General features: G+C 49.8%; 1 protein-coding gene across 11 annotated transcripts in view; it reads right to left on the reverse strand.

Moving 5' to 3' along the window:
• The window catches only part of TRABD2A (TraB domain containing 2A), an 80,935-nt gene that overhangs the window by 2,489 nt on the left and 54,370 nt on the right, over positions 1 to 24,076 (reverse strand). For 8 of the 11 annotated variants that reach the window (XM_045054481.1, XM_045054482.1, XM_045054487.1 and 5 more), the window contains 5 exons: positions 14,642 to 14,788; positions 12,850 to 12,906; positions 11,959 to 12,133; positions 6,668 to 6,758; positions 113 to 370 (listed from right to left, as the gene is read on the reverse strand). In XM_045054481.1, coding sequence (XP_044910416.1) covers positions 113 to 370; positions 6,668 to 6,758; positions 11,959 to 12,133; positions 12,850 to 12,906; positions 14,642 to 14,788 — 728 coding nt within the window. The remainder of the gene's footprint in view (positions 1 to 112; positions 371 to 6,667; positions 6,759 to 11,958; positions 12,134 to 12,849; positions 12,907 to 14,641; positions 14,789 to 24,076) is intronic. The other 3 variants (XM_045054483.1, XM_019827503.3, XM_006930243.5) reach the window with 3 other exon arrangements.

A 24,076-nucleotide genomic window follows, 5' to 3' on the forward strand; every position in this document is an offset into this window, starting at 1 on the left:
AAGCAGGGTGAGGGATATTCCTGGGCTGCTCCCCACCGGGACACCGGGTGGGGCGGATGGAGGCCGGGGATGGGCTCCTGGCCGGCCGACCAGGTCCAAATCACCGCCTCACCTCTCCTCCAGTCGGACCCACAGATCGCTGAACTGCCGAAGCCGCTGCTTTCGCTGTGGCCGATGCCGCCTCCGTTTCTTCCGAAACTTCCGCTCCGCTCCGCCTCCCAGGTGGGCACTTCCAGGCAGGGACACGTGGGGAGGCCACAGCGAGTGAACCGCAGACCCAGCTTCCGGTACCCGCGCTTCTGAGGCAGGCACTTCCGGAACAAAGATGGCAGAGGAGGCGGGTCCCGACAAGGGACTTCTACTCGTCTCCCTGTGAACCGGGGTGGAGGAAAGATGGATTTGAAGGACGGTCACACAGCTCTCAGGGCTCAGGGACGTAGAACGGGGGAGGGGGGAGGAGGATAATGTGAAAGTTCAAGCTGGCTAGGGAGCGTCCTCCAAGCCACCTCCAGAATTGATCACTTTGATGCCTTAATTTTTCCCTCACATACTGTTGCAGTAGTCATTCCAAATCCCCCAGCCCTGGGGAGGAAATAGAAGATTTCTTTTTAATTGCATATAATTACTGCCCTTCCCTAACAAGGGGTCACAGCTATGTAGAAAGTCACTGAAGATTACAGCACTGAAAGTGACATTAAAAAAAAAAAAGTTTAAATGCCATTTACTTAGAACAATTGAAGTAACCCTTAACCATGTTAACCCCTCCTTTACCCTGGTAAGGGCTCTTCTCAGAAAAAGGCTGTGGCAGCCCCAACCCCCCACATGAATGACTGCTAGTGTTCACAGGGCTGGCTTCTAACCGCCTTAACCCAGGTCCTACCATAAACCATCTTTCCCAAAGACAACATGTTTTTCACAACTGATGAGAAACTGAAACTTGCTTCTAGTTTTCCACTAAATGTGACTCTAGCCTTCCCCCCTCTCCCGCCTCTCCACCCTGCTCCCAAAAAATATCTTCCAGTGAGGAAATAAGCCATGAGAAGGACCCAGTTTCTTGCTACAACAGGACTTTTGTCAAGAGTTTAGTTGGGGTTGAGGAGGGGGCAGTAAGAGAAGAATCCAGCCACTAGAGGTCAATCCTATTGTCTCCTGACTTAGGCAGGCAGGGCCCTGAGGCTCCCATCCACCTGAGGAAAGGAAGCAGTGCCTGTGTTATGTGCATCTTTGACATGTGGGTGCAGCAGACCAGCATATATAAGAACTCCGTCGTTCTGCCCTGATTCAGCCTTGATGAACAGCCCACCTGTCAGAAGCAGGGCTCAATTCTGACCCACAATCTGACACAACCTGAGATGTCAATTAATATTCATGGCCCTGTATGAGGAAGGCAGGAGGTATAAGAGATAGAAAATGAACATGAGAAAGACTCAGTTTGGGCAAAAAAGGTAAAAGAAGGGAATTCCTCAAGCGGCAAAGAAAGGCCCCTGTTCTGAACCTGAGGCTGGGAACCCCTGCAACATACAGTCACAGTGAAAAGGCCCCTGGAGGACAGGACCTGCCATATTCATCACTGTGTCCGGAGCCCAGCACGATGCCTGACACACAAGTGTGACACCACTTAGATGAATCTCTTTATTATACCAGCAAAGAAACTGGAGCCTAGAGAGGGGAAAGTGCTCCACCTAAGGCTAAGATTCCTGTGGCCTCCTAGAGGATTCGGGATCAGATGGTCAGGCAGCCCCCATGCCCAGGCCCTCTGCCCCAGCAGAGATTATATCTATGTCATCTTTGACCTCCATATAACCCAACAGGCCCTGGTACACCGTAGGCATTCAAAAAAGTCTGCTGCAAAGAGCATGGACTCAAATTCACTAGGGCTCAGCTCTTATGGCTTCAAGCAGTGGATCCTTACAGTGGGGGCAAATCACAGCTTTGGTTCTGTTCAACTCACAAGAGACACAAGATCTCAGCTCAGTTACTGCAGGTGGGCGAGGCCAGAGCTTGAAAACCAAGTTAATTAGTTAATTACTCTTGGGGGGGGGTCGTTAATCCAGAAGAAATTAATTTTACTTCTCCTGATTTTTATCTTTCTCATATTTCACAGCTGAGATGTCCTGCAGATTCATAACACCCACTTTATAATTAAGGAAACTGAGGACCAGGGAAATAAATTTCCTTGCCCTAGGTCCCAACAAGGATTCAGTGCCATTTTCAAATAATATACACCAAGATTTTTTTTTTTTTCAGTTTATGAAGCTAACTTATTTTCACCTTAGGAAATATGGAGAATATAGAGTAGTGTCACTATTACCTCCAGGGAAAGATCCTACAGACAAATGCTCATGGGATTAAGGGACCTAGGGCAGTAGAGGTGGCTGCTTCTCTGCCAGGTACAGAAAATCCCAGCTGTTGAACACAGCCTAATTCACCCCAGAGCTTCTGGGCTAGCCTAAGCATCCCATCCCAGGTTGAGGTTCTAGGTTATCCTGTTTCAGTCCATCTGAATTCCCAAAGTTTAGTGAAACCTCTAGTTACTTATGAAACCTAAGTCCATGGTCATTTTGGCCACAATATGGGGCCCTTGTTGTGCTTGAGAGATTGCTAGTCCCCTGCCAGCATTTCACACAATCTACTCACTTCGTGGAAGTCTACGAGAAAGAAACACCCTGGTTGACATGGCCTGTCTCCTGGGCACACACCCACAGGTACATGGGTATGTGGTATCCAGGACATGTGGTATCCAGGAAGGAGCCCAGGACTGGAAACTAGAACAAGATAATTATACTTTCTGAGCCTCTTCTGCTTCTATAAAGTTGATCTGTCTCACCTGGTTGCTGCGAGGATTAAAACTACCCATGCACCATGCTTCACACAGGGCTGAGCACCCAGGATGCATTCCATGTGGATGCCCCTTTCTTCCAGTCCCACTGTCTGGGGATGAGTGACAGTGTATGTAGCCCAGCATGGCTGACCAGGACCCTGGAGCACCCCACTGTGAAGCCAAATGGACATTCACCAGATCCTCATTGGTATTATTCTGCTGTGGTGGGCAGAATACTGACCCTCAGAAATGTCAATGTCCTAATCCCTGGAACCTGTGAATACTATTGTTTGTTACCTTTCCTGATAAAAGGGATTTTGTGGGTGTGATATAGGACCTTGAGATGGGAGATTACCCCAGGCTACCTGGGTGGACCCAATCTAATCACATGGGTGCTTAAAGCCCGAAAACTTTCTGTGGCCAGTGGGAGATGTGACTACAGAAGAACTTCGGGGAAATGCAGTCACTTGGAAGATGGAAGGAGGGGTCACAAACCAAGAAAGGTGAGCAACCTCTGTAATCTGGAAAAGACAAGTAAACAGGTTCTCCCCTAGAAGCCCTAGAGGAGAATACGGCCCATTAACGCCTTGATTTCAGCCCATTGAGACCTGTGTCAGACTTCTGATCTACAGAACCGTAAAATAAGTGCTTGAGGGCAGAGTTTATAATTTGTTGTGGCAGGAAAAAAAAAAAATCCACAAAACCCTAATACAGCATCCGTTATCCTGGGAAGAGGTGTGGGATTGGGGAACTGGGTAAACACACTTGGGATCAGCCCAGCAGGACCCCTGTCCCTTCCTCTTTGCTGCCCAGGGAAGCGCAGTTTCACAGCCAGGGCCTTGCCTGTGTATTCCAGCCTGTTGAATACAGGAGGGTAGTGGCTGCCGGTAGCCCTCCCCTCACTGTCCACCTAACTGGGCCACCCCAAGACCCGAGGGGCTGGCAGGCCTAGAGTGAGCTAGGTCACCAGTTAGAAGGCCTCCTGCCCCCACCCACACAGCCCGCCCAAGATCCAAGTCCCCGTATCATCCCTCAGGGATTATCACACAGCTGCCAAGGAGGGGAAGAGGGAAGCAGGTGTCTCCACAGCCACTGCACTGGCCCTTGCCAACACCTTCAGTGCGGTCGTTTCCCCCACTCTGGGCCCTTATCCCCTCACCCCTTCTTCTCCCTAACCGGAGCTCCATTCCAGACTTCATGCTCCCTCGTGGCCTCCCCTGGAGCACAGCTCGCCGCTAAAAACTCATAGACACTATCCTAATGGAGCACATACTGTGTGCCAGACGCCAGGATAGCTACTGCAGAGCACACACCAAACCCCTGGGGATCATGCAAGGGGGTGGCCCCGGGCCGGAGCAGAGAAGAACATGGGGCGTTTGTGCTGGATCTCACAGATTCTGATAGAATTAGGGGCGGGGATGGGGGATGAATGTCTGGCCGAGGAAGCTGCACGAACAAAGGATCCAGGAAGTAAAACGTGGAAGAAGAAAGGGCAGAAAGAGAAGGCATGTGTGGGCGGAGGAGCCTGAACTGTACCCTGGCTCTGATTAGTTGTGTGATCTTTCAGTTTCTCCATCAGTAAAGGAGAAGAAACACCCACCCCACAGGCTGGCTTTGAGGATTAACTGACAGTCCGTGTGAACCTGGCTGCCACCTGACAGTCGGTCAATAAATGTTCTTTCCTCCCCTGGGAATGTGAGCAGCCCAGCTGAATGTCAGCACTGGTTCTCAGCCCTCACCGTGCACCAGAATCACAGAGAGATTTTTAAAATACTGATTCCTGACCTCACTTCCTCCCACAGGCAGGTATTAGGGTTAGAGACAGAAGTAGGAAGCCTGAGCATAACCATCAACACACGTGCACGCACACATGCATGTATGTGCACACATGCACGCATGCATGTACACACATATACATGCCTGTGCACATACGTGCGCATCCACACGCGTACACGCATGCACACGCACACTCCAGGAAGGGTCCTCTCCAGCACCCACAAGGACTGTGTGCCAAATACTAGCCCAGTCAGCCTGGGGCAGGGGCTGAGAAAGGACAAAGCACCCGCTTTCCAGAAGAACACGGTCCCCCCGAAACAGGCAGAGAACCACTAAGGGCTGGATTCTCCCTCCAGGGCTGAAGGAGAACAGGAGAGAGAGAAGGATCAAGACCTGGGCAGTGAGCAGAGCTGAAGGAGGGGCAGGATTTTTGCTGTCAGGGGGAGGTGGACGGCAGCGACCCAGACAGAAGGTTTTCTGATGCAGGAAGCACATCTGTGCTGGGGTCTGGGCGCCAAAACACCAGCAGGAAGAAACTGGACTTTGGAAGAGAAGAGTCAGAAAGCACCGAAGGTTTCTGAGGAAGGGGCACTTGCAAGATTTAGTCCCACAGAGAGCGAAGAATGGACCAGAGGATGAGAGCCATGAAAAAGGAGAGGAGCAAACCCAAGAGGAGAGGAAGCTAGAGGTGTGATGGAGGTGAGAAATGAGAAGTCTCAGGTAAGGGCTTTTAGAGAGTAGAAGTGCTATTTGAAGAACCATTATTATTGACGCACTGGACGTAGGGCGTGAGAGGTGGGGGTAAGACAGCCCAGGACGTACCCACGATTGTCCACTAGGAGGCAGACTGGGAGAATCCTGGCTCCCGGGTGGAAACTGGACCACTAGGGAGGACCCTCTGGGGTGAGGGGCTGGGGAGAGGCCCTAGCTTGAAACAACATGAGCTGAAGGTGGGCCTTCTGAAGAGAAAGAGGGCACCTGGGGAAGGGCAGCCATCAAGCTGACACCACAGCTGACCCCCCTCTCTACCCCTCAGTAGAAAGGATGGGCCTTCTCCTCACTACCGCTGGGATCCCTGCCAGGAGGGGGCGCTGGTGAGCGCGGTCGGGAGGGAGTGGGGCGAGGAAAGGCGTGTGTTAGGGGCTGAATTCCTATGTTGGAGCCTCCATAGCCAGTTCCTCAGAATGTGACTGCATTCATAGGCAGGGCCTTTAAAGAGGTTATTAAAATAAAATGAGGTCGTTAGGGCGGGCCCTGGTCCAATCTGACTAGTATCCTTATGAGAGGAAATTTAAACACACAGAGACACTAGGATTGTGTGCGCACAGAGGAAGGCCATGTGGGGACAGGGAGAGGGAGGCTACATGCAAGCCGAAGGGAGACCTCAGGGATAATCAAACCTACCGACACCTTGATTTTGGACTTCTGGCCTCCGGAACTGTAAGAAAATAAATTTCTGCTGTTTGAGTGCCCAGTCTGTGGCATTTTGTTACGGTGGCCCAAGCTGACTAGTTCGGAGGGGAGGGAGGGGTCCACAGAGCCATCAAAATGAGAAACAGACCTGGGGGGAGGAACAGCCCAGGGAAAGAGAAAGGGCTTTGCTCCTGTCCCGAGAAGGGTCTCACAGCCACGCCCTGCGCTTCTAGCCCCTCTGACCCTGTGTTATGACTGATTCCACCGTCTGCCTCCCTGAAACTTCCCAAATGCCCACTGGAAAGGCACTAAGCATTAAGCCCAATGACCCCTCCTGGAGCCCCCAGGACCATGGGGTAATCTTCCCTTCTCCTTCTCTGCCCCAAGGCCGCTGAGGAAAAAAGCCAGAATGGCCTCTGTTGCCCAAAGTGTCCGCCCAGCCAACCCACGTCTGACACAGCCCCAGCCACAACAGGATGCCAGCGGAGCCGGGTGCCAAGTGTCCATTTAGTGGCCAGGCAGGGAAGGTGGTAATAGCCGTGCTGGGGGCCTCTGGAGCCCCTCAGGGTAGAGCCCGCCCTGGTGCCGGGGCAGCCCCATGGGGGTCTCGGCTCTGCTAGCTGCTCCCCAACCAGGATAGAAGCACAGGAAGGTTACTTGTTGATGGGTCGTCCAGCGGGGGCGTGTTCTACCTCATAGCCTTCGCGCCGCAAGACATCAAGCACTGTATTGTTGCCCATGAAATGACCTGCAGTAAGAAAAATGATCAGAAATACGGCAGCTCCCGTGACCACTAAACATACCCCCAGACACACAGCCCAGAACAAAGAAATAACCCTGCCAGCCCTCCATCCCTTTCTGTCCAGCCCAGTAGAGTTCCTAAGAGCTTCTGTAGTCAGGCCTCCCAACTGCCCTCCAGGCAGGCAGGGAGGGACAAGCAGTGTTTCAGAGATGAGGACACAGAGGATCAGAAGGGTGGGGTGAGCTGCCCAGAGTCACACAGCGAAGGGAGAGCCTACACACCAAATCCCAACCTTCCAGGTCTCAATGCAGTGTCAACAGTCCCGACCATTCTCATCATTTACACAATCCAACCACCTCTGAGACCCGAGCCCCCTTCTGTCCCACACGTAAAATTATACACGTGCAGTGAAACACCTGCATCTAGCAGAAGCCACCATAGCTGGAAACCTCAATCAGAATGTTATTTCACTTCCTCCCTTTTCATAAAAAACAAAGATCAGCCAGGTAAGCTTACAATGACATCCTAGACATGTTCAAGGCCAAGAGCAGATCCTGGGATCAACCTCCTTTCCGTTCAGGTTTTTTTTTTTTTTTTTTAATTTTTTTTTTCAATGTTTTTTATTTATTTTTGGGACAGAGAGAGACAGAGCATGAATGGGGGAGGGGCAGAGAGAGAGGGAGACACAGAATCGGAAACAGGCTCCAGGCTCCGAGCCATCAGCCCAGAGCCCGACGCGGGGCTCGAACTCACGGACCGCGAGATCGTGACCTGGCTGAAGTCGGACGCTTAACCCACTGCGCCACCCAGGCGCCCCCTGTTCAGGTTTTGATGCTCAGAACTGACATGATCATCCAGGCTCACAAAGTCCCTCTCTGTGACAGTATATGGCACTTTAATGTCCTAAATGGCTGATTCAATTGCAGCACTCCATCCTGTGTTTGAGCAGAACCTTAGAGGTATCGTTCTTACCTGCACTTTAAATTGGAAAACTGAGGTAAAATAGGTCCAGGGCTCCACACGCTAAGCAGCCACATAGCAGAATCCAAAAGCCAGGCCATTTGGCTCCAGGGTCTGTACAATCTTGACACGTCAATACTCAATAACCAGAGACCGGGACAGCGAATTAAGGTACATCCAAGCTGCTAGCCAGGCAACGGGCAGTCTGTGGGTCTCCTTCGTGTCCTGTTCCCACAGCTCTAGAAAGCAGGGTGAACCTGGGTCAGCCTCTGAGAGCCTGGTGAGCCCGAGGGTGGTGACTGGCGGAAGGTACTGGGCTCTACCACTTTCTTGGGTTCAACTGTAGAGTCTGTGACCCCAAGATTGCTGAGGGGCAACTGGCTCAGATGAAAGGGACGTTGGCAAGGCCCAGATTAGCCCTGGTGCACAAGTGCAATTAACTCATGCACAGATGTTGCCTGGACTGGGGGTGAGGGCGGCGGGGGGGGGGGGGGGGGGCGCGCTACTGAGCCTACAGAGTGCTGCAGCAACCCTCACTCCCCCAGCCATTACCAAGCCCACACAGCAGGGCGTGATCACAAAAATAAAGTAGCCAACAGTCATTGAGCATTACCAGGCACAATGCTTTACACATCATTTGACAGCCCCCGCCCCCTCCCCGCCCCTGCCAACAGCCCTATAAGGTGGGCGTATTATTGTCTTCATTTTACAGGTGAGCAAGAGGCACAGAGAGATGAAGCAGATGGCATCTCAAACCCAAGTGGTCTGGCTCCAGAGTCCACCCTCTCAAGCAATTCAGAATAAAAACCATATCTGTCAAGTGAACAAACTGCCCCTATTACCAGTGCTTTCTCAGCACGGAACCAAGCTATTCTGTTTGACCGACTTTTCCTGCCACAAAGGTGAGCTCCATTTCTCATCTCTAAATTTTCTCTCCAGACCCCCACAATGAAAGTTCTTGTTTGATTTGAAACTCTGCAGCTTTGGGGCGCCTGGGTGGCTCAGTCGGTTAAGCGTCCGACTTCAACTCAGGTCACGATCTCGCGGTCCGTGAGTTTGAGCCCCACGTCGGGCTCTGGGCTGATGGCTCAGAGCCTGGAGCCTGCTTCGGATTCTGTGTCTCCCTCTCTCTCTCTCTGCCCCTCCCCCGTTCATGCTCTGTCTCTCTCTGTCTCAAAGATAAATAAACGTTAAAAAAAAAATTAAAGAAACTCTGCAGCTTTTAGTTTTTGGTTACCTTCGCTTTGCAATTAAAAGTTTGCTAACCACAGACTTTAAAATTTTTTAACCGGTAAGGCTATGTGTCGGGAGCAATTTCTGTGGTTCCCTCTGGTCAACACAGCCTTCAGAAAGAAACAGATTCCTGCGGTGGAGAAAGCAGCGCCAGGAAGAGAACTTGGCACTGGTGACTGTCCAGGGCCCCGCTGGCCCCCAAAGCACCCAGCTGTGAGGCCTCTGCCCAGCACTGCGGCAATATGATGAGCTGTGCCCGGAGAATCAGGCAAGCCCAGGTGCTACATCTCACCTGGGCCATCGGCCCAGCAGTAGCCATCTGCCTCCCAGCTGCTCAGATCAACCTGCCATCTGGCCACCAGCCAACCCGCTGTCCAGCATCGCGCCACACAGTAGGCCACTGTCATCTCAAAGCGTCCACCCTTCCCCTGCACCCAGTGCCCTGCCATCCCGCCACCGGACGTCAGGGAAGCTTTTGAGAGATCAACTGAGTCTCGCAGGGGTGGAAGGCAAAAGCCCACGCTCAGGGGCTGGTACCTTCCATCCTGGAGGACCCGACACAGCCGCCAGGACCGAGCCACCAGCTCGGTGTCTTATTTTAGTCTATATGCTGCCAAAGCGAGCACCAGCTCTGTGTTCTAACAGAGGGCCACCATCACCCCTACCAGGTGCCACGGGGGGCTTCTGGTATCTAACCCCTTTCGGGGTGCTGCAGAACCAGAGCTAACAGCTTTGCTGAGACAGGCCAGACATGGGCACTGGGTCACACAGCACTGTGCACAAGCCAAATATGGAATGTGAGGCTTGGAGAAGAGGAAAACCACTCACACAACTCACAGAGGACCGAGCACCAAAGGCAGAAACTGTTCATTTGTGAACAAGATGTAGGAGCCCAAACTCTCATTTTTTCTACAACATAAAAACATCCTTTTTTTAAAGCTTATTATTTTTTTTAATGATCTCTCCACCCAACATGGGGCTCAAACTCACAACCCTGAGATCAAGAGTCATATGTTCTGCAGACTGAGCCAGCCAGGCACCCCTAAAATTCATCCTTTTCAAGTGCACAATTCAGTGATTTGGGGAATATTCCCAAAGTTGTGCCACCATCACCTCTACCTAATTTTAAAGCATTTTCATCAGCTGAGATTTTGATGACCGTTACATTGAATGTCTAGATCAACAGGGGAGAATATTGTCATTTTAACACTGTTCAAGCCTTCCAATTCATGACCATATGTCTTTCTATTTACTTAGGTCTTCTTTAATTCCCTCTGATGATTTCAGTTTTCCGTTGTACATCTTGATACATCTCGTACTAAGTATTTTTTTACGCTTTTAAACGGAACTAGTTTCTTAGTTTCATTTTCAAATTATTCATTGCTAGAGTATGGAAACACAACAGACTTTTGTGTACTGATCTTCTATCTTGCCTCCTTGTACCCTGGGTTTTTAGTTCTAAGAGTTTTTTGGTCGGTTACCTAGGATTTTCTATACACAAGACCATGTCATCTGAGAAAAGAGATAGTTTTACTTCTTCCTTTCCAATATGAATGTCTTTTATTCCTTTTCCTAACTTTCCTGGCTAGAACCTTCACACACTGTTGAAGAGAAGTGGTGAGAGCAGCCATCTTTGTCCTGTTCCTCATCTTAGGGGGAAAGCATTTCATCTTTCGTCATTTAATATGTTAAAGTGACCCTTCAACAGGCTGATGAAGTAAGTTCCCTTGTAGCCTTCGTTTGATGAGTATGTTCACCATGAAAGAATGTTGCACTTTATTGTTTGCTTTTTCTATGTCTGTTGAGAGCATCGTGTGGTGCTTGTCCTTGAGTTCTCCTAATATGGGGGATTATATTAATTGATTTTCAGATGTTGTGGTAATGGTCCCCCAAATACATCTGCATCCTAATCCCTGAAACCTGTGAATGTTATCTGGGGAAAAAAAAGAAAACAAAAGATTTTGCAGATGTAATTAAACGAAGGATCTTGAGATCGGGTGATTCTACTTGACCTCTCACTCTGCCACTCTGCAAGTGCTCTTCTCCAACCCCCACCCCCCATTTTATCAGTAAAAAAAACCAAAGGAACTTGTCCACACTTATGAAGCTAGTGGGGAATTGAAAGGAGAAGCCAAAGGCAGCAAATGCTCCTTCTGCACACTACTCAGTCTCTGGCATTTCCCTTCCCTTCCCTTCCCTTCCCTTCCCTCCCCTCCCCTCCCCTCCCCTCCCCTCCCCTCCCCTTCCCTTTCCTTTCCTTTCCTTCTTAATGTTTATTTGTTGGGAGAGAGAGAGAGCACATGCACACAAGTTGCAAGGGTCAGAGAGAGAGAATCCCAAGCAGGCTCTGTGCTGTCTGCACAGAGCCCGACAAGGGTCTCCATCTCATGAATGTGAGGTCATGACCTGAGCCAAAACTCAGAGTCGGATGCTTAACCCACTGAACTACCCAGGTGCCCCAAGCCTGTTGTCATTTCTGTCTTTAATTCTGGAGTGTGCAAAGCTATGCTAGAATGACTCAAGAAGAGGAGATAATTTATGTCAAAAAGTCCACAAAAGGAAATAATTTTCCCAGTCTGTTTCCATGTACACTGTTAACAGTTGGTAATGGCTGACATATCAGCGCCAAGTCTTAGCCTGGGAGGCTCATGGTCAGAGAGGAGACAGAAGACAAGACAAATTTTAGGGGAAGTTAAAAAAGTGAAGGGTACCAGAAAGCCGTTGGGATTAAGTGCCAAATTGGGAAGAGAGAGAAAGGCCTTCCCAGCTTCCAGGGGAGTGTGTTTTGAACACCACGTGGAGAGAGAGCTATGGTGATGTCACAGGTACCAGCCCGCCCAGCAAAGGTTCAACAGTGCTGGATACTCAGGCATCAGCTGGAGCCACTTTGCAAGTGAAATAAGTCAAAGAAGGTGCCACTCATCTCACCTCCTACCAGCAGCCCACCTCCGGGGTCCCTTCGTGGGAGGAGCAGCGGAGCCCAGCCTCCCAGCAGAGGTAACCTATGTCTCACCAGCTCCAAAGGCAAAGAAAAAGCCTTTGTCCGGGAACTCTTCCAAAAGGGCCTTCACCCGCTTCCCCATTCTCTCATTCCGCTTGTAGATGAGCTCCTGGCGGAAGTAGCTGTCGATCTCCTGGGCGGTGACGCGCTCCTGCGGTGGCAGCGTGGCGTTAATAAAATTGGGAACCTCCGCCAAAAGAAAAAGAAAAAAACAAATCAGGGGCAACGGTGTCACTGACCAAGTTGCTTCATCTGAGCCCAAAATCACCCAGCCAAGAGGGTCAGGCTGGCAGGGAAAGAGCACGCACCACCACGCTTGGGGTCTCCCACCTACTACTTTTTCAAGCTGTGATATCATTCTCTGTAACCCGAGTGAAAACATAGTCGATGAAGTGCACTGGAAGAACTCTTGGGCTATTTTAAACAGGACTTCTGTTCTATTCAAATGAGAGTGCTGTTGCCACGTGTTTATATACGGAGACCGTGTCTTTGCCTAACACGTCCATCGTTTTCACTTGTCTGATTCACACATGCCTTCTCTACAAAAATAATTTTACATAATTACATATTTTAGAATCAATAATGATGACTCTACTGCTGAATACATGGCATGTCTTTTAAATGCCATACAATTTTAATTGTAATTATCTCTCCACTTCCCGAGTCTCCCTCTTGCTTTCTCCAATGTTCTTTGCCCTCCTGGCAAATATTTCACCTGGTTCTGGTGCACACGTGAGCCAAATTCAGTATTTTGGCTAAGAACAGGGGCTGTCGGTGAGGTGATACACCGAGTTCCCTCCCCACCCCTCTGGATTCCCTCCCCCTGGGCGCGTGCTCTCTCCTCTACCTAGGGAATTTAACGAGGTTAACCATTACTTCACTCAAATATAAGAGAATATCTACCCTGGCTGCTTCTCCCACATGCAGTAGCCTCTCAAAGACCTTCCGGAAGTCCTTACCCTGTAACACAGCCATCAATTGCCACTTTAGGGACAACAGATCCCCTTTAGCCATTTCCTCGAAATGATACTTTTTTCATTTTCAAATCCAAAGCCCTCGTCTTCTCCTTTGTCATCTTTTTTTTTTTTTAACGTTTATTTATTTTTGAGACCGAGAGAGACAGAGCATGAACGGGGGAGGGGCAGAGAGAGAGGGAGACACAGAATCCGAAACAGGCTCCAGGCTCTGAGCGGTCAGCACAGAGCCCGACGCGGGGCTCAAACTCACGGACTGCGAGATCACGACCTGAGCCGAAGTCAGCCGCTTAACCGACTGAGCCACCCAGGCGCCCCTCCTTTGTCATCTTTTTAAAAATCATGTCCTTTATGTGAAATCCTTCTATCCGTTTCCCCAAGTCCCTTCTCTTCAGCAGAGCGCTCCCTTTGTACCAGCCCCTCCTCACGGGCAAGCAGCCCGTGCAGGGTGACCTCCCACAGCTAAGTGCCAAACATGACCTACAACCCGCACCCCTGGGCCTGACCAGCCTGGCCTTCCTGGCACCATGACAGGCACATTCCCAATACCCCGCACCATGGGCAGGCCCTGTGAGCAGAACAGGTATGAAGGGGCCACAGGAAAGTGTTGCATAAGACGTCTGTCCCTGACTGCTACCAGCCTTCCCATTTTCCCATAAAACTCCCAAATCCTCCCACCCATATTAGCTTTTCTCTGCCATTTCAAATTTTAATTTCCCCATCTATCTTGACTTATCTCCCCACTTCCCCCACACCCACCAAGAATTGCCATCACCATCAACTCTACTACTTTTCTTCGGGTATTTCTTGTTTTCCCTTCCTCTTGCTTGCTTTGCCTTCGTTTAACTTCCTCCAGCTCCAGACTCTCTGGAAAGCTCATTGTATCTTCTGACACTTGTGGGGCTGACGCTGGATCCCTACTGTTCCTGTCCCCAGGCTGCCATTCCTTTTTCACCTCTCCCATTCACTCACGGTTCCTTAGGGTCCCCAGATCTAACAGACCCCTGGCATCACTCACAGCCCCCTACCGCATGAGGACAGTGGTCCTGGTGGAGGAGACAACACACGCCCCATCTCAGAAGCTCAGCTGGCATTGCCACTGTCATGTGGTCTCGGTGAGGGGAGGGGAGGAAGTCATGGCTTGTCCTCTGGGACTCTCGTTGATAAAAGAATAACCAATATCCCTGCCATAGGGAGGCTGCATTCCTCTGAGCTTTCTTCCCCTTGATGGCCCACAGGTAAAACCTGTCCCGTGTGTCACTCACTGCACCAGTCCGGCCACGAACACATCCAGACCCATCATGCTCACGTGGTCCCAGAAGCCACGGCAAGCTGCAGCCAGAGTTCTGTTCCACCATTTCCCAGAAGTGCTTCCTAAGTCAGCCAGGGGCTTTCAGACTCAGATCCCTTCCCTGCTCGGGAGGCGGCTTCGTGCTGCCTGTTGCCCAGGCCGTGAGGTCTGCCCCTGGATCCCTAGCTCCATCCTTTGCCTGGGATCCTGGAATTAACTCTCATCAACACCCCCTCCGTTCTCACGTATCATAAAGAATGGCTCTGTTAGCTGCAGCATTTCGTTCCACATCTAAACCTGCCCAATTTTATTTTTAGAGCCCTTTATGACCTCAATCCTTTGTACACGGAAGATTCAGGTGTCAGCAGGTAATGCCTTTGTTCTCATGTTTAAATCCACACTGAGCTGTGCAGAGGACAAGGGCCCTCACCTGGGAGCTGTCATGGCTGAAGATGACGGAGCTGAGGTCCCCACAGTTATAGTGTTTGATGAGATCCTCTGTCGTGTAGGGGATCTGAAGGCTGCCTGCTCGAAGGCTCTCCTGCTGCAGGAGGGTCTGGTTCAAAGCAAAGATGACCTAAGAGGAGAAAACACGAGGCCCTTTTAAGTTCACTGACACAGCAATCGTTAGCCGCCATCTTATATCTTTTGTCCGTGGTTGATAATGACCTCACCTCTGGGTTTGTCATATAAGGACATGGACGCTGCTGCTAAAAAAGGAAACACAAATCCCCAGATGGTGTCCAAAGAAAAGGAGGACAGTCCTGCCCAAGTTGGTCCCCTGTGGGTCACACTGGGAGGAAGTACCTTAAGAGGGACACAGACAACCTGGAGCTATCCCATGAGAGTCACCGAGAGGTAAAGAGACCAGAGAATGGCTGCAGATGAAGGTGTGAAGAAGCTGGGGAGGAAGGTCAGGAAGCAGCCAGAGACACACAAACAGACACCGAAGGCTTCACTCACATGAAGCACTGGACAGGAATATACGCACGACATCTTCTAACCATCAGAGTGGCGTCTGCTGACTAGTGGATTCACTGGGTCGGCAGGATGTTAATAAAGTTATGGTGGACAAAGGGGAGAAACGAGGGCTAGACAAAATCAACCAGTTGGTCTGTACAAGTTTCTCAGAGTCTCTGACACGCTAATGTGTGCTGTGGTTCTTCCTGAAGGGAGAGTGTGCCAGGCTTCCCAAATTTATCTGAGGCACGCACCACAAGAGAAGGTTTCACTAGAACACCCTTTGGGAAAACCCAGACTCAAGGAATTTTACAAAACAGTAGATTCTCCGTGGGCCCAGAGAACTGGGTCAGAGGGGAAGGTGGGACTCTGGCACCGGGTGGGACTGGAGCTGGCCATCCTGCACAAGGCTCCTGACAACACTGAAGATGCTGTGGCATTTTCTCTCACGTTCTCTCCAGGTATGGATGCAGACATATCACCTTCCACGGCTGCCCTTCCACGTGCTACCCCAGGAATCCGTGTACAGATACTGCCTTGCCGTCTGCTGGAAGGCAGCAGCAAATTCCCTCGCCGTTTGCTGGAAGGCAGACAGACAGGGTCTGCCTGAGCACTCCGTGAGGAACTTTTTGATTCTCCGGGGACAACCTATTACATGTCTCAAGTCAGCAAACGACCCCTTCCTTTCTCCTGCCTCATTCTGAGTGGCAGAGGCTCTTGTTGAGTTGCTTCCCACAGGCCACTGCGGCGCAAGCCTGCTGTATGCCCTCCTCCCATGGCCCTGTCTCCCTTGGCTACTCCAGTATTGGCTGTCCCTGTCCTGAGGCCCTTGGGGGCAGGCCCCTCTTTGAAAAGTCCCCTCCTGCCCTCTTCTCTCAAAACATCCCCCTCCTGTCTGTTGGGCCTGGACCTTCTGGACCATGCCCTGTCTCCAGCCCTCTACTGGTGACATGAGCTGACCAAGAGGCAGATACACCCAGGTGTATGTCCACATATTATGGTCTAAATGAGGAAATTCAGTCTTCCATGGGGATGAGCCCCTGGATTCTAAAGCCACACAATTAAGACCTGTCCACCGCCACTGGGAATTGCTAAATGACTTCAGATTAGCTGGAGGAACAGATCTTTGGAGAGGAGGGGGAGGGGCAGTATGCCAGGCTCCAGGCCAAGGTCTCACACTTTCTGTCTCAATCCACACGAAGTTCTCAACAAATACATGCTGATGGATTTTGCCCTTCCCCTAAGGGCGTTCAGGACAAGCCCAGGAATCTGTAACTAGCAGACCTTCCTCCAAGAGTTTCCATTGGTTTCAAAATGCTTTTTTTTAAGGTGTTCTTGGTATTTGGAGAAGATCAAGCCACGCATTCTAATGGACAGGCGGGTCTGCAAAGTGGAGAAGACCGTGTGGCCCACATAGTGGGCCTTATTCAGTCCCTTCTCAGTGTAGTCAAATGTCATTTACCCTGAAGACATTTCACCTGTTCATGACAGGCTTCCAAAGCCTTGCTAGGATGTTTGTCTTTGCTTCTTATATTTACTTTTGATGATCAAGCTCCATCCAACCAGGGGCAGGGCCATAGAGGCACTGCTGGAGGTGCCTTCTTTGGGGCAAACCAGGGGTGGCCCTCTGTGTCTGCCTTGGCAGCTGGAGGAGGCAACTACCCCCCGGTGCTCTGCAGGAAGTCTCGAGGGCCCCAGAGCAGGAGTCAGGGAACACATGAGGGCTCCACAAAAACAATACAAAGCCCCAAACTCACCCAACTAAAACCATGGTGGTCCAGACTCAGCTTCCTTAGAGACCTACTCTGGCATCTCGGAAGGCCCCACAGTCTGACAAGATTAATGACTGTCGGTCATTCTTATGCAATTTACTCTCCTTGCTGTGCTTGGCAAAGCCTGAGTCAGTCTGACAAATTTGGAGTTTCAGGATGTGACTCGCAGATTAGTAAATTCCTCAGAAACAACTGTATTTGGTTACAGTGACCACAGAAACACCTTCCAAGAGGTTTATCCTGATGGGGCGTTGTCACTGACCTAGCCTCCTAGGGTTGTGGAATCACACCTGGCACTGTTCCTGGACAGCCAACAAGCCCAGGTACAGCGGGCAGCCTGCCCCGATGAGAGCCGAGGCAGACAACCAGGAAGGGAAGGCAAGGCAAAGGAGCAAGTACAGGGGTCTGGCTGAGTGGCCCAGGCTATGCACGCGGCCCCCCTCACCTCCTCCCTAACCAACTCTGTGCCACCCACTGCCTTCTCCTCTCCATCCAATCCCTTTCTTTGGAGCCTCTGCTAACGTTTAGTCACGAGTTGTATTAGATTCCTTGGGCCACCATAACACAGTACCACAACCTGGGCGGCTTAAACCACAGAAATGTATTGTCTCACAGTTCCGGAGGCCAGAAGTTCAAAATCAAGGTGCTGGCAAGGCCATGTTCCCTCTGAAGGAATTAGGCAAGGATCTGTTCCAGATCTCTCTCCTAGCTTCTGATCATTCCTTAGCTGGTGGCCACATAACTCCAATTTCCATATGGCTTACTCCCCACGTATGTCTGTGCCCAAATTTCCCCTTTCTATTTTTTGTTTTCATTATTTGTTATTTTTTACCTTTTTTTTATTTAAAAAAAAATTTTTTTAACGTTTATTTATTTTTGAGACGGAGAGAGACAGAGCATGAACAGGGGAGAGGCAGAGAGAGAAGGAGACACAGAATCTGAAACGGGCTCCAGGCTCTGTGCTGTCAGCACAGAGCCCGACACGGGGCTCGAACTCATGGACCGTGAGATTATGACCTGAACCGAAGTCGGATGTTTAACCGACCGAGCCACCCAGGCACCCCTGTTATTTTTTACTTTTTAAAGAGTAGCAGTAGCGGTATTTATTTATTTTGAGAGAGAGAGAGTGCATGCAGAAGCAGGGGAGGGCCAGAGAGAGAGGGATACGGAGAATCTTAAGCAGGCTCCACACCCAACATAGAGCCTGATGCGGGGCTTGATCTCATGACCGTGAGATCATGACCCGAGCCCAAATCAAGAGTCCAATGCTCCACCAACTGAACAGGTATGCCCAAATTTTCCCTTTGTATAAGGACACAGTCACAGTCATATTGGATTAGTGCCCACCCCAATGACCTCATCCTAAATCATCTGCAAAGACCCCATTTCCAAATAAGGTCACATTCTCAGGTCCTGAGGGTTAGGACTTCAAGGGAAGCGTTTGAGGACACAAGTTAAAACGTGTCAGGCTCAGCTTACCCTTTTTTTAATAGTTCATATGAATATGGTAAAAATTCCAAGCAGTACTAAGAAAAAGAACTCCCTCCTGTTCCTGTACCTGAATCATCCTCCCTAAAAAAAATCACTTCCAGTGACTTATGTATCCGTCCATGGACAGTCTCTGTGTGTAAAAGCCGACAGATGACACATGATAGACAGATGTAGAGATATCTCCTCCGCTTTTTTCTTTGTGTTCTTTTGACCTTTAAGGATTCAAATAAATGCCTCTCCATGAATTAATACTAAAGTTATACATTATAACATAAGACAAGAGGATTGTGGAATTAAAAGCCAGGGTTTGGCAAACATTGTTTTTGAAGCACAGGCAGCCTGAATCCTCCTCCTTATCCATAAGATAACATTAATGACTACAGCAAGTCATAGAAAAGAAAAAGGGAAATTTGTGACTACAAGAAGGGTCAAATGAAGGTTTCCTACAGCCTTGCCAGTGAGAAAGCAAGCTGGATGCAGGAGCCCAGAGGCACCCCAGAGGTGTCCCCACCACCCCCAATCCAAAGCTGTCCTAGTGATGTGGTCTGAAGCACAGAAAGAATTCTTGAGACGTCTTTGGTGCAAAACGGTGGTTTTATCAAAGCAGGGAGACAGGACCCATGGGCAGAAAGAGCTGCCCTGGGGTTGTGACAGGTGACTGATTATATACCTTCAGGTTGCAGGGGGTCAGGGATAGTGTAAGTCTCTAAGGTATTTTGGAAACAAGGTTTCCAGGATCCTGAGGGGGCTAGCTACTTTTAGGAAAAGGTCATTTACTGTCTAATAAAACCTCAGTCATGAGGCCCTTTATGGATGTAGCAACTGGCACATAGCTGATCCTTGTGAAACTATGCAGGCATAGGTCAACCTTCTGGGCTACAGGTGAACATTTTTCTGCTTCTATCCCTCGTCACCAGGACCTCTGCTCTGGGCTCAGGCTGACTCAGGCAGGCCCCAAGGAGAAATCAAGGCAGAATTCTACAGATGATTTCAGACAATCCTACAAAGACTCAGGTTCATTTCTCCAAGATCTCAGATAAGCCTTCTCCTACCAGACACCCAAATGGCTTGGTTTTCCCACGAACCTGCTAAGCCAATGTCTTCCAAACCACGGATTGCAGCCCAGTATCCACCAATTCACGGCTGACATAAATCTCAGCATGGTCTACCCACTGCTCTGTAGCTTGCTTATTTCCTTTAATCTTGGGTATCAGTCTACACTGCAGCCAGAGCCGCTCCGTGCTTTGTAACAGCTGCACGTAAACCACGCCGAGCCTGTGCCGCAGCCCCCTTATGGGCACCTCCCATAAATACATGAACCGCCCCACATTCACCCACAGGTGACGCCAAATGCGGGGCTGGGAGTCACCGAGGGAATTAAGTCAGGGTTAGAGCTTCAAGAACCTGAAGAAATGAAGAGCTAACACAGCCAGCTCTTTCAAATATGTACTGTCTCCAGAGACAGAGCTGCTGGTATGCGCTGCCCTGCAGTCAATCCCTGGCTCGGTTCTCTGACCCCGGATGAATGACGTTTCTCGGCACCATAGTTTTTGAAGTCTGACTCATATCCTCACCGGGAAGGATGTGGGCTCTGGGACCAGCATGCTTCTGAAACAAAATTGCTTCTACAGTTCCTCCATGCGGACAAAACTATGTGTGGCCAAACCTAGAAACCACCACCCAAAACATCATTTCGGAAGAAGTCCACATACTACATTCTCAAGTCTAGCTTTCGGAATGCACGGGGAAGTTCCACGGATTATGCCTCCTGTATGGTTACTATCTTGCCAAGCTACCTGTGCTGATGTAGGGCAACCAAGTCTCTTAGAAAATTCCTGAGTGGCAGATGCCTTACATAGATCCCTGTCACTCACCGTCACTCTTTTCACCTGAGGGCAAAGCAAGACACATTAGGGGAAAGAGGACAAAAGGTGGGGATGGTAGAATATTAGAACTCTGAGCACCCGGAGGGGGTCAGCAAAGTCATTAGCATGATGTATTTGCATTATAATTGTAATAATAACAGGAGCCCCTCCCCTCCCCACTCCACTGAGTCAGGCTGCCCTCTGGGAGGGGGAGTTGCATTTGGGGGAAAAGATTCTATCCCTGTCCTAAGGGGGTGGCTGTTGGGAGTGGGACAGAACAAAAGGGTGTTTGATGGCAACAGGTCACAGAGGGCAGTCCGGTAGAAACAAACACCCCATGGGAGTTTAGGTGGAGGCAGAAGCTCCAGAAAGGGATGGGCCATCACAGGCACTACCTTGCCCCTGAGCTCCAGTTTTCCCTGCCATTCATTGAAAGCAGTGCCAGGAGCAGCAAACCTGGTTGATAGCATTACCTGGCCCACAGCAGCCACACAGTGGGCAAGCTCAGCACCTCCCGGGAGGCCTGCAGCAACAAGAATACAAGGAGAGTATGTACTCAAGGGCATAAGGTTGTTTAGAGCAACATCATCCTGATCAGCAAAAGAGAAGTGATTGATGTGCACAACACATCACGAATGGGGACCACGGGCATGGCACTCGTCAGCCCATCCTCCACACCCCAACGCCGTGCTGCTGGCCTGACGAGCCACACGTTATGAAAAGCATGCCACACGTGTCACCGGAGGCCACCAGAGGAAGGAACCAAAGGCCCCCCAAGACCTCAGGGCCAACCAGGTTACTTCCCTTGAAACCTGTTAAGATTTTTGTCCTTGACCACGTGAAACAGCAGCTACACTTGAAGCTTGCAACTGGCCATTCCTGCTACCTTCAGGGTGTCCCTTTAGATCCATAGGAAGACTTCTCTCCTGTTGGGAAAAACTCGTATATCTCTTGAAGCCATCAGTGGAGGGTCCTGGCAGAACTCAGGCCAACCCTGCTGGGGATACAAAGGACATGCCCGTGTCTATGACAGAGGACAAGCAGAGCCCAGTGGCACCTCAAGTGTGCAAACACACAAAGAGACGGGCTCAGAGGGCTTTGAGACACGTCCTGCAAAACGTTTGCTGTTCCTGGAGACTCACCTGGAAGATGTGTTACATTTGGATGGACTCAGGGCCAAATAAACCACCACTGGTTTTTTGGCAAAGGGATTTGCCACCTTGGAGAGGTTCTCAGTGTACCAAGCTCTTCTTTTTGAATGCTTTCTATCTCAAGTCAGGTGCTCTGCTGTGCAACATTTTTAACTATTAGAAAGTCCTTCCTTCTTTTGGAGTTCCATGTCTCTCCATAATTGCCATGTACTCATTTTTGTATACATCAGTACAATGTGTGTTTCCATACACGCACAATTTGTTAGCAGTCATCAAAATAGAAAATGTGTGTGTCCTACTCCTAGAGATCTCTCCTACAGAAACACTAGCACGAGTGTGTAACATGTAAGTGTACAAGGATGTGACCTGGGGACTGTAATATCACTCTCCCTGGCACTGGGACTGTTCAAGTAAAATTGGAATGTCCATAGGAGGGCATTCCTGCATCACATGGGAGATTGCACATACTGTTCTTCCACTTGGAAGCATCTGATTTTCTCCATTTCAGAAAGGAAGGGGAACAGACACTTCTGGTCTCACATCCGGTCTTCTCTCCCTCAATTGTTTCTCCTCCCCTTGGCACAGGCCATGGGGCTCCATGGAGAAGGGAATCAGGTCAGGTGTTCATCAGAAGCCTCCATATGGTCCCTGTGGTGTCTAAGCCACCTCTCTGGTTATGCTGGGGTGAGGGAATCCAATGTACCTCCAAGAGACCTCTGTTCACGGAAGGGCCGGTGTATCTATCCCAAGCACATACTCTCCTATAGTAATGGAGCCTCCAGGACCTGACAAAGGGGCAACGACAGGAGTGGAAGCAGCCTGGACAGCCACAGGATTGCAGCAAGAGCTGTGAGTGTGACAGCAACCAAGTCTATAAGCCCAGGACAGGCAGATGGAGCATGACAGGAACAGCCAGCAAGGGTCCAGGAAGAGGCACAGTTGGCATGACCAGGGGGTTGTGGGACACAACATGTCCTCAGGGAGTATGAACAAGATGGAGGAGGAGAGTACTGCAAGCTTGTCCCAGGAGGGTGCTTCCAGCATGTCACCAGAAGCCAGTCTCTCCCCAGAGGGCAGCAGGAACGTGGCCACTGCAAAGACAACCAGTAAGCCCAATGTACAAACAGCTAATGTCCAGTGATCATCTCATTTGGGCACAGTGAAGACTCCATGAGTGACTGGGATGGAAGCCAGAGTTTCCCAGGTTCATGCTGAAGCGCAGAAAGAAAGAAGAAAAACAGAGGATAGAGCTCCTGGCAGAAGGAGTTCCCATCACCACACGATAAGCGAAAGTCCCCACAGGTCAGGCAAGAAAAGTCAATCCAAAAGTCACCTCCTTAGCCAGCTATAGATGCAGCAGAAAAGGTAAAAAGAGGATGTTGTGGGTTGAATTTTGTTCCCCCAAAAAGACAAGCTCATCCTAATCCCTGTTACCTGTGAATGTGATTCACCTGATTTGGAAATAGGGTCTTTGCAGATGTAATCAAGCTAAGATGAGGTTTTTAGGGTGGGCCCTAATCCGAATGGTATCCTTTACACAAAGGGGAAATCTGGACACTGACAAGACATGCACAGAGAGAAGATACTGTGGAGGCACACAGTGAGAAGACAGCCATGTGATGACCGACACAGGCAGAGATTGGACTGATGCATCCATAAGCCAAGAAATGCCAAAATTGTCAGCAACTACTAGAACCTGGATAAGGCGAGGAAGGCCTTTCAGGCCTTTCAGAGGGAGCACAGCCCTGCTGACACCTTGACTTAAGACCTCTACTCTCCATAACTATTGAAGAATACATTTCTGTTGGTTTAAGCCACCAGTATGTGGTACTTTGTTAGGGTAGCCCTACAAACGAGTAGGGGGCTCCTGCCCTCACCACAGCCCCACTAGGAAGGATCTAGGGCATCTTACAAACAGGAGGAGCCAATCTATGGCTAGTTCAGGTTCTCCACATGAGAGACACAGCTGGGTTGGCTCTCAAAGAATTTGAAGAAGCCTGTCCTACTACCAAAAATGGTGGTCTCCTCTCTTGGTAGAAGGGAATAGCAAGTCTAAGACCGTGCTAGGGAGCAGTGAGGGGATCATTGTGGAGCCAGCAGAAGGTGGAAAGTGGCTGGAGATCACAGGTACCTAATTCCTGAGACCAAGGAGACAGTAGCCTTTGAAGTGGGTTAAAGAGGAGTCAAAGCAGGAAGACTGAGGCTCAGAAAAGTGTCCCTAGAGAGTCATCCCAGCGTTCCTGACTACAGTTCAATTAAATAAAAAGGAAAACCATAGCATATGGGAAGGAAGCTCTCACATATGTGTTCTAGGAGACTACTATGATGATGTTTATAGCAAAATAATTTGAAACAGCAAAACCCTGGAAACAGCCCAAATGTCCATCAAGAAGAGAACTAAAAAATTGTGGTAGATGCCACACAACCATGAAAATGAATCATGGCCATACACATTAGTGTGATTGAATATCACACAATTTTACTTAACCAGCAAGACACAGAAGAATGTACATAATCCAGTTCCATTATAGAATAATTCGAAAGCAAGACCAAATACTACATTGTTTAGAATACGTATTTGATAAAGAAAAATGGTGACTTCAGAGAAGGAATGGGTTTATATGGA

This window comes from Felis catus, chromosome A3, assembly GCF_018350175.1.
Source record: "Felis catus isolate Fca126 chromosome A3, F.catus_Fca126_mat1.0, whole genome shotgun sequence".
NCBI classification, from domain to species: Eukaryota; Metazoa; Chordata; class Mammalia; order Carnivora; family Felidae; genus Felis; species Felis catus.